At 34.9% G+C, this 17,172-nt stretch overlaps 1 protein-coding gene across 2 annotated transcripts in view; it reads left to right on the top strand.

Moving 5' to 3' along the window:
- Window positions 1-17,172, top strand: part of LOC150092929 (G protein-coupled receptor 143-like) — a 100,957-nt gene that overhangs the window by 3,469 nt on the left and 80,316 nt on the right. For both annotated transcript variants that reach the window (XM_090413894.1, XM_090413893.1), the window contains exon 2: window positions 8,749-9,004. In XM_090413894.1, coding sequence (XP_090270020.1) covers window positions 8,749-9,004 — 256 coding nt within the window. The remainder of the gene's footprint in view (window positions 1-8,748; window positions 9,005-17,172) is intronic.

The following is a 17,172-nucleotide window of genomic DNA, read 5'->3' as shown; positions in this document are numbered from 1 at the left end:
GCATACACAAAATGTATGTTAAGTGATGCAGTATCTACATATAAACAAAATTACTGCAGAGGTTTCAGAAGTACATAAATAGATAACTATAGGTTAACATATGTATATACAAAACAAGTCAAGGAAAGCAGTGTCTACATCTAGTAAGATTACAACAAACATTATTATACTAATACTTAGAGTCAGAAAGGAATTATTATACAGCATTGATGCATAAAATTTAAGTTTAGCATTATGGTATTTACATATTAACAAAATTACAACAGGGTGATATAAATATACAAGATCAAGGCCCATGGTAATACATAATTAGTTAGATTTAACCTAATGAAATCAGCGTGTGCTGCTCTGTGTGCATTAAACAATTGCAGGTAAATGGATGATGGGGTATAAGATTTCTGTAGCTGACAAAGTGAGAAGTTGCAGGATGGTGCGCAAACCTGCCATGGAGGAATGCTGTCATGTTTAGTGTAGCTAATGTTGTCAACATTTATACTAACAGTTTGCACAGTTTCTTTAATACGCATACCAAAAGGATGTATAACAGTTTTATGTGTGATATTGAGCTTCCCAATGCAAAGAGAAGATACTATTCCGTGTAGGGCGATCTGGGAGAGATTTTTTTTTTTAGGGCATAATTAAGAGACAACTGTTTCTGTTGAAGTGATAGAACCGGTTCATTTGCCTCTACATAGGGACTTGGAGTAGGTGAGGTGTGAAAGGCACCAGTAGCTATCCGTATACCCTGACGATGGATGGAATCCAACCATCGTAGGTTACTCTGTCTTGCCGAACCATAGACTTGGGCCCCATAGTCCAGCTTTGAACGTATAAGTGCACGATAAAGATGGAGCAATGAAGCTCGATCAGCACCCCACCCAGTAGAGGATAGAGTGCGAAGGAGGTTCAAAGTTCTTTTGCACTTTTCTCTTAGTTAAAGAATGTGTGCTAGAAATGAGAGTTTTCTGTCAAAAATGAGTCCCAAGAACTTGGTTTCTGTAGTTACTGGAATAACGGTAGGTCCCATTCTTAGTTCAGGATCTGGGTGATGAGTGCGTTTTTGACAGAAGTGTACACAGACACTTTTTTCTGTCGAAAACCTAAATCCATTATTAAGAGCCCACAGAGAGACAATTGCTTGCTGAAGTTGTCTTTCAATTACCCTCATGTTACAGTATATTGTGAAGTCATCAACATATAGAGCATTGTCTACAGTGGGAAGAAGCTGTTCAATGATTGAGTTGATTTTAATAGCAAAAAGGGTTACACTTAAGACAGAACCTTGTGGAACACCTTGTTCTTGAAGATATGGTCGAGATAGTGTACTTCCCACTCACTTGGAAAGTTCGCCTGGATAGAAAGTTTTTAATAAATATAGGCAGGTGTCCTTTGAGACCTAGGTTATAGAGGTCTTTTAATATGCCATATCTCCAGGTTGTATCATAAGCTTTTTCCATATCAAAAAAACCCGTGACAAGATGTTCTCGCTTCAGAAATGCATCTCTTATACAAGTTTCTAACCGAACTAAATGGTCTAAAGTTGATCGATGTCTACGGAATCCACATTGTGTATTGGAAAGAAGACTGTTGCTTTCTAAATACCAGAGAAGTCTGGCGTTAACCATTTTCTCTAGTATCTCACAAAGACAGCTGGTCAGAGCAATGGGTCGATAATTATTTGCTTGTGTTGGATCTTTTCCTGGTTTTGGGATAGCAATGACAATTGACTTATGCCAAGAATTTGGAAACTCTTCTTCTGCAAGTATTCTATTGTATAATAAGAGAAGAAGATCCATAGAAGATGATGGTAGATGTTTTATCATTTCATAATGGATGTCATCAGGTCCTATGCACTAAGGTGAGATTGTAGGAGAGCTCTTTTTAGTTCCTCCTTGACAAATGGCTGATTATATGGCTGAAGAATGTTGGTAGAAAAATTAAGCCTTTGTTTCTCTTGCTGCTCTTTCAGTATTAAAAATTCCGGAGAATATGAAGCTGTTGCTGAAATTTTAGCAAAAGTTTCTCCCAAAGTATCTGCGATAGCTTTGGGATCAGCAAGAACACTTCCATTATAGTCTAAGGTGGACAAACAGTGTGTACTATATCTGCCTTTCATTTTCCGGATTTTATCCCATACCATTTTTGGACTGGTCGTTTGATTAATTGATGTAGTAAATTGGATCCATGATTGTTTTTGACGCTGACATCTTACAAAACATGCTTTGGCTCGAGCATGCTTGAAAGTTATTAAATTTGATGTGGGGGTATCTATGAAATATGCTCCATGCCCTGTGTTGATCTTTTTTGGCTGCCTGACATTCTGGGTTCCACGAAGGCTTTGGATAGACAAGAAATCGAGATGAAGTTTTTGGGATGGAGGTTGTTGCTGCCTGGACAATGCATTCTGTTATATATTTTACTGCTTCATTGATAGGTGTTTGACTGATGGCATCAGCATTAAATTTTGCAAGATGAGAGAAAGTATTGTGGTCAGCCTGGCCCATTTTTCACATAGGTATCCATGTGGGTGAACATGGTTCCTGTGAAGACATTGTACAAAGAACAGGAAAGCGATCACTTTCATATATGTTCTCTTCAATGTCCCACATGAGCAGTGGAAGAATGGAAGGGGAACAGATTGTAAAATCAATTGCAGAATATATGTGGAAGAAAGTATTGAGTTTATTATTTAGAAGGGAAAGGTTATTATCATCAAGAATTTTTTCAATGATTCGACCTCGTCTATTAGTGTTGGCACTACCCCCATAGAGTATTGTGACCGTTAAAGTCACCCATCAAAAGTATGGGTTCAGGCAGTTGCGAGATAAGGTTATCAAGATCAATTTCATTTAACTCAGCATTTGGTGGTAAATAAATTGATCATACCGTAATAAGGAATCCCACAGAGAAGCGAATCGCTACTGCTTCCAGAGAAGTATTAAGTTTGACCTGATGGAAAGGAGTATGACTCCTTTCCTTTCCATTTTAAGGTTTAAACCCTATGAGTTTACAACTCACAGGGTTTATTCTGTTAAGTAAATCCTGCCAAGTTATAAGAGAGCAAATAAATGTGTAGTCCTTTATTTTAGTACATAATGTTTGTGCTTCATGCTGAGTTACTTTATTAATTTTCATTATTTAAAATTTCAAAAAGTGCATCATAAATTTCTCCTAACTGATATAGTAGTGGGCAGATAGCATTAATTTTACTTTCCCATTGCGTTTCTGATGACTGTTTCAATGTTAATTTTTTTACAAACTTTAAAAGGATTGCCCAACGTTTGTAAGAGAATGAGAAGAAATTCTATATTTCTTGAATAATTGCAAAGAAACTAATTGTATCTGCATTCACTTTGGCTGCATAGTTAACGATTAAATTTAGAGTATGAGCAGCACATAGCATGTAAAAAGCTTGAGAATTTTTGTTCAAAAGCAACTTTTGGAGCCCATATTTTTTCCCTTTCATATTTACTCCATTGTCATACCCTTGACCTTGCATGTCTTCAATGGGAATGTTCCATTTTTTCCAGTTGTTCCATTATTGTTGCACATAAACTACATCCTGTGGAATCTGATATATCTGCAAAACCTAAAAAGTTTTCCCTGATCTTGACAATTCCATTGTCACAAGAAAAAAGTGAATAATAATAGTCATTTGTTCTGTTTTACGTGCATCAGGTGTGTAGTCTAAAATTATGGAATAATGTTTAGATTTTCGAATTGATAATAAAATTGTATCCCTGATTGCATTGCTTAAAGTTTCCAATATTTCATTTTGACTGTCTTTACTCAAATAGTGTACTCTATTGTTTCGTTGTAGGGCCCTTTCAACATGATTTTCTATAATGGGATCAAACTTCACAAACAGTGCGACTAATTTTAAAAAATTGCCATTATTCCTTTTATATAATTTATCAGATGATCTGCAAAAAGTTAAATTTTGGCTACCAAGGAATTTTATAAATTCAATCAAGTATTCTTAAACATTCGTCCAATGTTTCATTTCCATTTCATACGTGCTTTGAGTCTGGCAATCAATAATAGTTTTGTTTTTTAAATTTTTATCAAGTTCCTTCCATTTTAAGAAATTTTTCACATGAGTTAAACTAGTCTCATGTCTATACAAAGTTGTACTCACATTTCTCCAATCGTTATAATCTTCTACAAGACTACTTGATTCGGTAGGTGCGAAAAGTTTACAACAAAAGCGAAAAACAGAATTTAAAGTTTTGGAATAAATGAGCCATGTTCTTGGCATGAGCTCACAGTTTTCTATTTTTCTATTATAATATGTGCCACCAAATTTACTATCATATGTATCTCTGGGATATATTATACTTTTCTTTTGAACAGGTCCCATTTCATTAAAACAACTCATAATTTTTCATCAATATTTCCCCATTCACCTGGATCTTCTAAATTTACAGAGACTAACAATATGTCAGTTTCGTGGTCAACTACAACTAAATCTTCTAACTGTTTTTCACTTAAACCATGCATCTTGTTATCTTGTTCAACAGTTGCACATCATCCAGTTTGCATGAAAGTACTATTGCATGGTTCTTCAACTCTGATTTCTGATGTATCGAGTTGTTTACAATCTGCATCAGAATATTTTAATATTTTAACAAATTATTAAGAGCCCCAGTTTGTTTCTTAACATCTGCTTCTTTTGCAGCATGATACGATTTTGTGCACCAGATAACTTTTTTTTAAAAATTTTTGATTCTATTTTATACCCACAAGAAATTATTAAAACAACGCGACACAGAAACGAAATAATAGTCCGCACTGCGCTACTGTCAGTAGCCTACTGAGATGCGTACCATATGACTGGTATGCATAAAAACCATTTACCGTTTCATTTTAGATAGACTGCAGTAGACATGACATCTGCAGGCAAGCATTTAGCCTGCTCTCGCTGCAAAATTGTAAACAGCTGGCTGATCAAAGATGCGACAATATACAATTTTTTAAAATTTTTATTCAGTGTATCTGGCCTTATTTATTTTAATATTGATCATTCTAAGAGTTTTTTGTTTTTATGATAAAAATTTTGTTTCTTAGAAATGAACTTATGAACCATGTCCCAGCAGCAGCTCCTCCTCATAGTAGTGCCTGCATGCTCTGTATGCTTGCTTCTGCCGGCCCTGTGTGTGTGTGTGTGTGTGTGTATATATATATATGTGTGTGTGTGTGTGTATATATATATATATATGTGTGTGTGTGTGTAAAACTGGTGGCATAGATAGATTAAAAACATGTTAACACATTCTTTTGTCATATTTTGAACAAACTGGTCACTCAGTGGACCAGTGAATTAGGGAATACTAGTACAATATCCATTATAAATCTTACAAGTCTGAGCTTGCACAGCATGGTGTCAATACTGAATACAGAATCCTTTGGAAAGATGTATTGCTTTATTGAAGAATAAATAAGGGAGAATTTGATTAGAAATAAAATAGTTGATATAAACACTTAGACCACAGATATGAGAGTTTAAGAAAATTAGGAAAGTGAACAGATGCATGGCAAAATCATATTAAAAATGAAAGATAGTAAGGATCTCACTCAAGAATTAATGGAGATAATCTAAGGTGGTATGATCACATAAACATAATGGGAGAAGAAAGATTAGCGAAAGGTATTTGACCAGAATGACAGGAAGAAAACCCGAAGAAAGACCAAGATCTAGATGGATTGATGCAATTAGAGGTACATTAGATGACAAGTATAAGATCTGACAAATAAGACTACTTTGCAGGGAAATTGTTGAAAGGAAGTTAATAATAATGTAAATTTAATCATAATGTTGTTGAATGTTTATTTTTCACTTGGTTAGACTATAATAAATTTAGTTTAATCCTTCATCCAAGTGTGAGCAAACAAAGTTTGCACCTGAAAATATCTTCAGGACTGGGGTAAGGTAGCACAACACCGGGCAACTCTTAGCAAAGGTGGACTGAGGTTAGATCAGCTATATGTAAATTAAAACTTTAAAATCATCAGGATAATTAGTTTATTATCTATTCCAGGTAAGGTTGCCTGCACTTAATATGATAAAGTATCTAGTTTGCAAGTAACTTGAAATGAGCAAGATGAATTCAGAAGAAGAAGAAACTGCAGAGACCAAATATTTTCACTGAGGCAGGTCCTTCAGAAATGTTTTGAATTTCAGTAATCTGTCATCACACATTTTGTTGATTTTAGAAAGACTTGATTCAGTTGATATGCAAAATTTATGGAAGATTCTAACAGCTTATGGGATATGGACAAACTTATTAGCATTATGACTGCTTTATATGATAATGCCAAGGCATGTGTTAAACTCGATAAAGCATGTGCTGAATGGTTTAAAATAAGAACTGGAGTAAGATACTGGTATATCCAGTTAGTCTTGTAACTGATTGTGTTTGATGAACCACACTCTGCAAGGAAAGACGGGTCTAAAGTGCTCTAAGAATCTTAAAATATCTGTTCTAAATTATATTGAAAATTTGGCCTTATTCACTGAGAGAAATGACTTTTATTGCTGCAGTTGATGGTTCTGGGAGTCCGACAGGTTGATTTTCAATATTGCTTTGATTATCAATATTGCGAAAACAAAGTAATGAAAAACAGATGCTAAAGATGAGTCTTCTATCTTAAAGGATGTGCTATAGATGTCTCGCACTTCAGTTATCTTGATAACCATGTAACTAATATTGGTGAGGTGAAGAATGAAGCAGATAGAAGATTAGGAATGACTTCTGGTCATTCAGAAGTCATTCCTATTCAGAAAGTTTGGAAAGACAGCAGATTATCAATAAGAGCAAAACTTCTGTTTTTTATTTGTTTTGCGTTATGAAGCCAACATGTGGACATTGTGCAGGAGTGATTACTGGATGAACAATGTGTTAAAGGAGTATCTTAGAAGTGAGCTACTACATTTGGTTTGACTTCATGAATAATGATGAGATAGGTCAAGGAGTGATCAGCCACCTTTTAGCACTATCCTGTGGAAGGAAAGATGGCAATAGGACATCTGTTTGGTCAACAAGTTTATGTTAAGTGATCAAGAAGGTGTTAGGAAAAGAGGTGGATCCTGAATGAGATGGATCGAAACAATTTAAAAGAACAAGCTTATAATGGCATGAAGCAGAAGTGAATGTTTAGGAGTGACACATCTGTCATAGGAAGCTGTTCAATCATTGTAATCATTGGTTATTCGAACAAAGGCAAAATGGTTATCTTGTTACAAGAAATATGATTAGAGCATATGCACTAAAATGGTCAAGATTGAATCCGGATGAAAATATAGAATTTCAAGCTACTTCAGGATAGTGTAATCGTTTTATGAACAGACAAAATCTGGTAATATGACAAAAAACGAAAATTGCTCTAAAACTACCAGCAGATCTTGACCACAAACTTGCCAGTTTCCATAAATTTATTATTCAGTTGAAAACAAGATCATAAATTGTTCTCATAGCAGTTTCATCCATATTGGAAATATGGATGAAACTCCTATGAGCTTTGATATGATAAGCAATAAAACAGTGGCGTCTAAAGGTAATAAGAGCGTGCTAGTTTGAAGTACAGGTCATGAAAAAAACAAGGTTTACGGTTGTGTTGTCATGTTTGGCTGATAGAACCAAGTTAAAACCAATGATCATCTTCAAGTGTAAAACTAAACCTAAGATAAAATTTCCGTCAGGTGTTTTTGTACATTTTCACGAAAAAGGATGGATGGATGAAAATGGTATGAAATTATGGATAAATAATGTGTGAAACACGTGACCAGGTGGTATAACGAAGAAATGCAGTTTATTAGCATGGGATATTTTTCATAGTCATTTAACTGAGAATACTAAAGGTCTTCTAGAAAAAAAAAACACAAAAATTGCTGTTATACCAGGTGGTTTAACTTCTATATATTGCTACCACTAGACGTCTGCTTGAACAAACCATTTATAGATCACATGCAAGAAGAGTGGAATAATTGTGGATCTATGTATGCTGCATCACTTAATATGTTGTGCAAATTTGTGATCAAAGCATGGAATAAAGTAAAAGTAGAGACTATAATAAAATCATTTAAGAAGTATGGTATCTCTAATCTTGTGGATGGTATGGAAGATGATCTATTGTGGGACACTGATGACAATGAAAACGAAATAAATTCACCAGATTCAAAATGGGATCCATATGATGATCATTTAAAAAATGTATCTGAAGAACTATTTTCAATAGTTCTTCAGATGATGAAGAAAATTAACATGAAAATTGAGGTTAATAGTTATTTGTTTTTTAATACTTACATCTATTGAAATATTTTAAATAAATTTAAAATTAATTTTAAATTTATCTGATTTTGTTTATAATGATGTATTGTAACTACCTAAATGTTCATCCAAGAAATGAAGCTTTCCATTTTATACTCGCTGTATAAGACTACCCATGATTTCGAGGGGTTTTCTGTATTATTTGATAGTCATCTTATACGCCAACATATACAGTATATATAAATACTCTTGTGTTTATCTTCATGCCTTTTGCACATTGAATTCGCTTACTTTACACAATAGTTTGATATGTCCCAATGCATATCAGAGAATAGCTTGTATTAAGTTTATAAAAGTATTTTTATCATTATGTAAATGATTGAGAATTTCAGATTTTTTTCTACAAAATTTTTACAAAAAACTTGCAAAAGTAAGTTTGTGATAAAAATATCAAATTGTCTGTATGCATTTTTCTCTATAGATGGCTTCAGCAACAGTGGAAACATTTTGCTGTGCTCTCTCTTCATCTCATCCATCTGTTGGAACACTTCTGCATTTTAAGTCATTGCCATATAATATTGCATGCATCATATCTTCTTTATTGGGCATTATAGGAGCAGTATATCAAATACTTCCATATAGTGAACCCATTCTTTATAGGAAACCAATTCTTTCTGGGCGTAGACAAAGGTATATCATTAATTGGCTAGCATTGGCTGATTTCTTTGCCTCTACAGGTGGGTTTATCTTATATACAGTAATACTATGACTAATGCAAATACTCTGTTAATCTTCCAACCAGCCATCTGGATGAAATATATTGAATAATTTATGCTTTGTGTCCATATTATTTCAGTGGTGCTCAAATGTTAAATGGACACTTGGCATTCATGTTTTTATTAACCTGTAAGCTTGTCATGGCTGGTATGGTGGTTAATATAAATACTGTATTAGTCTGTGCTCAGAATGTAGAAAAGATAATTGATAAAACATTTTTAAGATTCTGATAATCATCACCATTTCTTTTAAGTTAAGGGATATTATATCCCATATTGTTTCTTAGCCGAATAAGAAACTCAGAGTTTCATGCCAAATATAGAAACTATATAAAGTTCGGCGATTCCAAACGTAAGCAAATACCTGGATAGTGCAGCACCTGATCCTTGAAGGTAGTGCAAGCTGAGGCAACTAATGTAAAGGGTGGAGCAAGCTCCAATCACTATTCTTGATATTTACCCATAATGTGAACTTAACTCCTAGGAGCTGTATTTTGTTCAACATTATGAGAGAAGATCACTACCCAGACCAGTTTTGACCCTTTTTGAGGTCTCATCAGTGAGTAGGTAGACTTAGTTAGTACCAAGTTTGTAGCAAACAGAACTTGCATCCCTTCTATGAGAATTAAGAGGTGTCCTATTAAATTATTAATAATAATGAAGAGCCAAAGGCTTCAATTTGGCGACATGAACTTATTTAAGTTAAGGGATATTATATCCCATATTGTTTCTTAGCTGAATAAGAAACTCAGAGTTTCATGCCGAACATAGAAACTATATAAAGTTCGGCGATTCCAAACGTAAGCAGATACCTGGATAGTGCAGCACCTGACCCTTGAAGGTAGTGCAAACTGAGGCAACTCATGTAAAGGGTGGAGCAAGCTCCGATCACTATTCTTGATATTTACCCATAATGTGAACTGTTTGGCTCTTTTTTTTTTTGGCTCTTCATTATTATTAATAATTTAATAGGTCACCTCTTGGCAATTCTCATAGAAGGGATGTAAGTTCTGTTCACTGCAAACTTGGTACTAACTAGGTATACCTACTCACTGATGAGACCTCAAAAAAGGTCGAAACCAGTCTGGATAGTGACCTTCTCTGATTGAAAAAAAACCTAGGAGTTAAGTTCACATATAGAGCATCATATTTCTTCAATTTACACCAGCTTCAAGCATGTGACTTATTACATGGCACAATAAACCTTGCCATGGGGATGGTCATTGACTTCTTTCCAAGCAGTGTATATTCAGGAATTCCAGTGTGCAGAATGTGCTGTTTGACATGGTATACATTATATAACACACACACACACACACACACACACACACACACACACACACACACACACACACACACACACACACATCAACATATATACATACATAGTCATTTTGACATGGGGGGGGGGGATATATATCATGATAATGAGTAATAATGAACAAGCAATATTTGTTTAAATGTGAGTCGGCATAATTAAAGGAATTATAAGAATAGAGGAAAACTCATGTCGTCGTTGTCCGGTAGCATCCTCTAGCAAGAGGGTTGCAGCAGATGAGCAGCTCTTCTCCGTTTCTCGCTGTCTGTCGGTTCCATCATTCTTAAACCAGTCCATTCCACAATGTCATTAAACCACTCTCTAGTTGGTCTTCCACGTCTTCTCTTCCCCTCAACTTTCCCTTGGAATATAGTTCTTGTCAGGTGTCCTGAAGAACCTCTCAGAAGATGTCCTGCAAATCTGGTCTTTCTTTGCATGATATTCTTTAGCAGTGTTCTTTCCATCCCAACTCGTCTTAAAACTTCTTGATTTGATATTCTTTCTGTATAGCTAATCTTTTCTATCTTTCTATAACACCACATTTCCAATGCATTAAGCCATATCTCTCTTTCTGAGTGTCCATGACTCGCTTCCATAACTTACAATACTCCAAACTGTTGCTTTAACTATTACAATTCTAATGCCTATTTTAGTGTTCTTGTTTATTAAAATTCTCTTCATTTCCATAAATGCCGATTTAGCTTTGCCTATTCTATTTCTAATGTCCAACTCTGAAGTTCCTTTCTCTGAGATCCAGCTACCTAAATATTGAAATCTTTCCACTTCTTCTAAAATCTTTCCTCCACATCTTATTTTTTACATTATCTCCTATTTTTCTACCCATTATCATTATCTTGGTCTTTTTTGTGTTAATTCTTAGTCCATACTCTTTACAAGAGTTTTCAATTCTTTGAATAATTTGTTGTAACTTTCACTTTCTGCCATCACCACTACATCATTCGCATATCTTAAGTTATTAATGATTCTTCCGTTTATTTTTATTCCTTCTTCTACATCCTCAAGTGCCTCTCTAAATGTTTGTTCACTATAAAAGTTAAACAATAATTGTGATAACTTGCATCCTTGTCTGACTCCTCTCTCCACCGGGAATTCTCCTGTTTCCTCTCCATTTACACATACTGACGCTATTTGTGACCAATATAATCTCTTTAAAATTTCCAAGTCATAAGAGTCAATATCAGTATTTTCTAGAATGTCAAAAAGCCTTTCATGTTTCACTGTATCAAATGCCTTTTCAAAATCTAGAAATCCCAAAAACAACTTTCCACCATGGTTTAGTGTTTTCTCCCCAATAATTCTTAGACAAGTTATAGCCTCTCTAGTTCCTTGGTTGGTTCTGAATCCAAACTGTTCCTCATTCATTTCTTTTTCTATTTTATTCCTAATTCTCTCTAAAATTATTTGCACCAGAATTTTTGCTGTGTGAGTTATAAGACTTATTGTTCTAAAATTGTTACAGTCTAAAACTCCTGTCTTTTTTGAAATGGGGATAAAAATTGATCTTCTAAACTCCTCTGGTAATTCTTGTCTTTCATAAATTCCGTTAATAATTTGCCATAACACTTCCATACCTTTTTCACCTATATTCCTTATAAGTCCTATCTGTATACCATCTATTCGAGGAGATTTTCCTTCTTTCATCTTTTGAATTGCTAGATTCAATTCCTCCCTCATGATGCACAGTCTCTGCCCACTATGTTCTTTCCTTTGATTTTCTCCTCTTTCCCTGTCTTCATAAAGTTTACTTACATATTCTTCCCATCTCTGTAATATCTTCTCTTTTTCTATCAGAATTTCACCTCTTTCATTCTTGATTGCTCCAGTCCTTAGCATCTTTCTCCTTCCTGTCATCATATTAATGTTTTTGTAAACACCTTTTATGTCCTTTCTTTCTGCCTTTGCTGTTGTATCTTTACTTATTTCATCTAACCACTCTTCCTTTTTCCTTCTTATCTCTCTTTGTATCTCCCTACTCAAGTCTTTATACTGCTTTTTTTCCTCCTTTGTTTTACTATTAACTAACTTTCTTCTTTGTGTTATTTTCCTCAAAATATTTTCCATCATCCATGGTTTCTTTCATTTCTCTCTTTCCTCTTCTTTTTTGACTAAATGCAATTCTGTAGCAATAATTATGCATTCCTTCAGAATCTTCCATTTTTCACTTGCATCATCATTTTCTTGTATATTTCTCTCATTCATTTCTTCCTCTTCTTTCTTTGAGAATTCATTCGCCGTACTTGGTATCTTCAGCTGCTCCATGTTCCATGATTTGTTCCGTTTCCCTGTAGTTATCTTTTTTAGATTAATCCTTATCTTAGTTGACAACAATATGTGATCTGTATCACAGTCTGCTCCTGGATATGTTGTCACATCTTTTATAATGTTTCTATATCTTTTGTTTATCAAAATATAATCTATCTGATTTCTTCTACTATTTATATCCTCCCCTGGGGCTTTCCATGTGTACAATCTTCTTGGATGTTTCTTAAACCAAGTGTTCATAATTGCTAAATCATGCTTTCTACAGAAATCCAACAACATATCTCCTCTTTCATTTCTCACTCCCAGTCCAAATATCCCAACAATATCTTCCTCTTCCGATTTTTGCATTCATGTCGTCTTGTATTATAATTATATCTTTTCTTTTTTTACATTTCAAGTCCTGTTCTATATCAGCATAAACTCTCTCTACCTTCTCATCCTCATAATCACAAGTAGGTAAATATATCTGGATAAGTAGAATATTTCTTGGTTTTGCTTTCAACTTTACTACTAAAACTCTGTCTGAGATTTGTCAGTAGCCTCACATACCCTGCCACTCGTTTATTCAATATTATTCCAACACATGCTTGATGTTGCTCTTCCCCTCCTGAGTAAATTATTCTTATTCCATCCTCTGTTCTAAAATCTCCTTTTCCTTTCCATCTCACCTCAGCCATTCCCAGAGCATCTATTTTCAATCTTAGCATCTCCATCTTTACAATCTCCAATCTTCCAGTTTGATGTAAGGTATTCACATTCCAAGATCCAATGCAAAAATTAATTTTAGCCCCTTTTCCACATGAATACTTTCCATCTTCCACTTCTCCACCTCCCACAGGCTTTAGTAAAGAAGATTCATATGACTGACATGCAATCTGGTTCATATCCATACGGGAACAAGTGACCTCCCTGGTAGCCAATTGCGCAGTTCTGGACCCAGGAGACCCATCCTGAGATGTGCATCGCTCGTCATTTTGATCTTTACTGCTCATCCAAACTAGGGAAAAAGTAGAAGCATAGTGGTTTCCTGTTGCCTTCTATGCATGAAGAGATGAAAAAACATAGAAACATTGAAAGAATCGCCCCTAGCCCTCGATTACTCTAATAGCATTGGGGGGAAGGAACAAGAAAGAAGAAAAGGATAGAAAGAAATAAGAGGAGGGACCATCCTATAGATAATATAACAGATGTATATTACATGAAATAAGGTATGGTCCAGCATCAAGTACCTCGGGTTCACCACTCCCATACTCACTAAAGTGAGCCCTTGAGGACTCGCTTAAAAAATTTAATATAGAATTTTTGCCATCATAGGCATTGTCAGTACAAGAACACAGAATGGCAATTAAACAATAACAGACAGTTCTAAAAATTGCCACCTGAGTAGCTAATGAGAGAATAAGAAAAGATCAATTTTCTAACTTTTTTTTTTTTAATGTAATACAGAAAAATTATGAAGGTATGAAAATGTTTTATGTGTTTCCCTTTTTTTTGCAAAGTAATGAAAAAAATTCTCAAATTTGAAATTTTGGGATACCTTATATTAGAGCTGTGGACATAACTTTATACTCATTCAGCTCTTTTCATTGTATTACAATGCCATAACAATAAATCATGGAAAGCTTTGTTAACTGGTTTATCTTTTGCTGGATTTCAAAGCAGCATCATTTTTAGAGCAGAATTACTTGTTGCCATACATAAGTGACTGTGAGTATAACAATTCAAATTGTAATGGGCAAAAAACCTTAAGTTCTAATCTGACACTGTTTAATGCTATATATAAATAGCAGTTTTCTTTCAGAGTTTTCAGGTTGAAGATGATCTTAAGGTGACCGTCTCCCAAATTTTTGGCAGATTAATGGAGCAATACTTGTTGAAATTAGATATGTCATAGCCATTGGCAATTCTAAAAATAATCTTTGACTTGTATATAGCATACTGATTTTTTTGTAGAGGGGTGCCCAAAGTATCCTCTGCCTGTTCTCACTTGCCATAAGGATGGCACCGAATGTATTTCTGTGTTCTGTGATATGGATATTAAGAGATCTTACTGTCTGTCCATAGTAAGCAATCACTGGACACTTCAGTGTGATAGAGAATAGAGTTTGTCCTTTGGTCACTATATCTGGGTTGCTATTGTGTGAAAATACAAGAAATTACAATTCACAGGATAATTGTAATTTGAAAATGAACATGTAAAGATAAGGAAATCATATTATCTGTTGATAAGGCCATGGTATGATCCCACCAGGACTATTATATGCAGATCTGATCTCCAGGTATCTCAATGGAGAGGGTACAAAAAGAAAGTGTTAAAGATGATATCAAGTTTGTGGAATGTAGATTCTAAGAACAGATTAATAATAATTTATTATTATTACTCCCTCAATGGAGTTGGCTCATCGTGGGAGGTCATTCAACTGGCAACATGTTTATCATACTAAATCTTAAAATCCTTAACACGACTTGCAATTGTCCATTCACTGACAATTCTTCATGTAAAAACTTTACTCATACTCCTCTTCACCACACCTCTTACATAACTTCCAGGGATGGCTTCTGGTTCTTCCCCTCTTACCTTCTACTCTTTTTATAATACCCTCTGGATTAATCTGATAAAATCCTCTCATTAACTTAAATGTCAATATCATATCACTTATTTTCTTCCTATCCACCAAACCTTTCAATCCACATTTCTTCAACCTCTCTCTCTCCATAGACAGCACTCCAAAGTCCTCATATTGCTTTAGTTACTCATCTCTGGACCCTCTTCAATGTTTCCATATTCCTACATATCAGCACTATGATGAGCAGTCTTTGCGACACTTGCAATATGTCCTTTAAACTTCAGTCTGCCTACCATAACTCCCAAATCTCATCCACTTCCTACAGTGCAGCACCATCAATGTAGTAGAGAGCCTTATATTTCTACACTCCAAAATGCAACATCATGCACTTATTAACATTAAAATTACAACCTCACTCCTTTGTCCAAGTCAAAAGTTTTTTCAAATCTTGCTGAAGGGAATTAACACTGGCAGTGCTACTTATAATTCCCCCTAATTTGGGTATCATCAGCAAACAGCTGAAGATCCCTGGTCAGTCCACATGACATATCATTTATAAACAATAAACAGCCAGGGCCCAAGAATAGAACCCTATGGCATGCCACTGCTTATCCTCCTTTTTTGAGACTCCCCTGCTCCATCATACACAACTTGCTGGTATCATTTAGAGAGCCAATCTCTAATGCATCTAACCAGTATACTTCTGTCCCCATCCTCCATAGCTTGTACACCATCTTATCATGTGATAATCTATCAAATGCTTTGTCAAGTTCAAGAATATCACTGTATATAATTCTCCCTTATCCAATACACTCGTTACCTTATCATAAAGTGCAAGTCATCATCAAATTCCTGCAATGTACCCTCAAGGGATGTACAGGATATGATAGTACTACATGAAAAATTTACATCATTACTAACTTCCTATCTATAATTTTCCTCCAGATCAGTCTGTTACTTGTCAAGACTCCAATATAATCAGATCTTATATTTCTGTCGTCTAAGGCACTTTGTACCCTATCAAACCACCTATATCTTGGTCTTCCTCTGGGTCATTTTCCTGCCAACCTGGCAGAGAACACTTGTTTGGCCAAACTTTAATTGCCCATTTTGTTTAAATGACCATACCACCTGAGATTAGCTCTGCTAATACATTCCTGGATGCTGACAATGTCAAGTTCTTTCCTAATATCCTCATTTTTAATTGATATTGCCATTGATGCCATCTGTTCACACCTCTAATCTTTCTCAGGACTCTCATATCTGCGGTCTCTAGTCTTTGGTCAAGTGTTTTACTTCTGACCCAGCTCTCAGATCCATAAGTTAAAACTGGTTTGAACACTGTCTTGTATACAGCTAATTTAGTGTTCTGACTATTTTCTCTCTTATTCCATATGAATATTTATTCAATTGACTTCCCACCATACCAGCTTTGCTGATTCTGTTGTCTATTTCCATATTTAATTTACCATCTTCACTAAAAATGGCCTAAGTAGGCGAAATGTTTTACTTGTTCCACAGGTTCTCCGTTCACAATGCAGTTGACATTTTCAACGATTCTGCCTATTTTCATTGTCTTTGTCTTTTTATTGCTGACCTTCATACCATATCTATTACAACAGTTATTCAATTTAGTCAAGGAATCTTGCAGACTCATAGTAGATTTATTTAGAAGTATAACATCGTCCGCATAAAGCAAAGAGCTGACATTAACATCTGCAATTTTAATATCATGTTTCATACCACTTTCCTTCATAATGTGATTCATACAGATAATGAATAACAGAGGAGATAATGTACATCCTTGTCTCACACTAGATTTGACATTAAACAATCTTCCTGTACTTCCTTCAATTCTAACTGCTGACTTACAACTCAAATCAAGACTAAGTATTGCTTGATATAATGCTCCATTGACACCATATAACTGTAACATATTAAATAGCTTCTCTCTTGGCGCC

This window comes from Typopeltis vanoorti, chromosome 24, assembly GCF_054136105.1.
Source record: "Typopeltis vanoorti isolate ZY-2024b chromosome 24, IOZ_Tvanoo_1.0, whole genome shotgun sequence".
NCBI lineage: Eukaryota > Metazoa > Arthropoda > Arachnida > Uropygi > Thelyphonidae > Typopeltis > Typopeltis vanoorti.
This window is presented reverse-complemented; position numbering and strand designations above follow the sequence as displayed.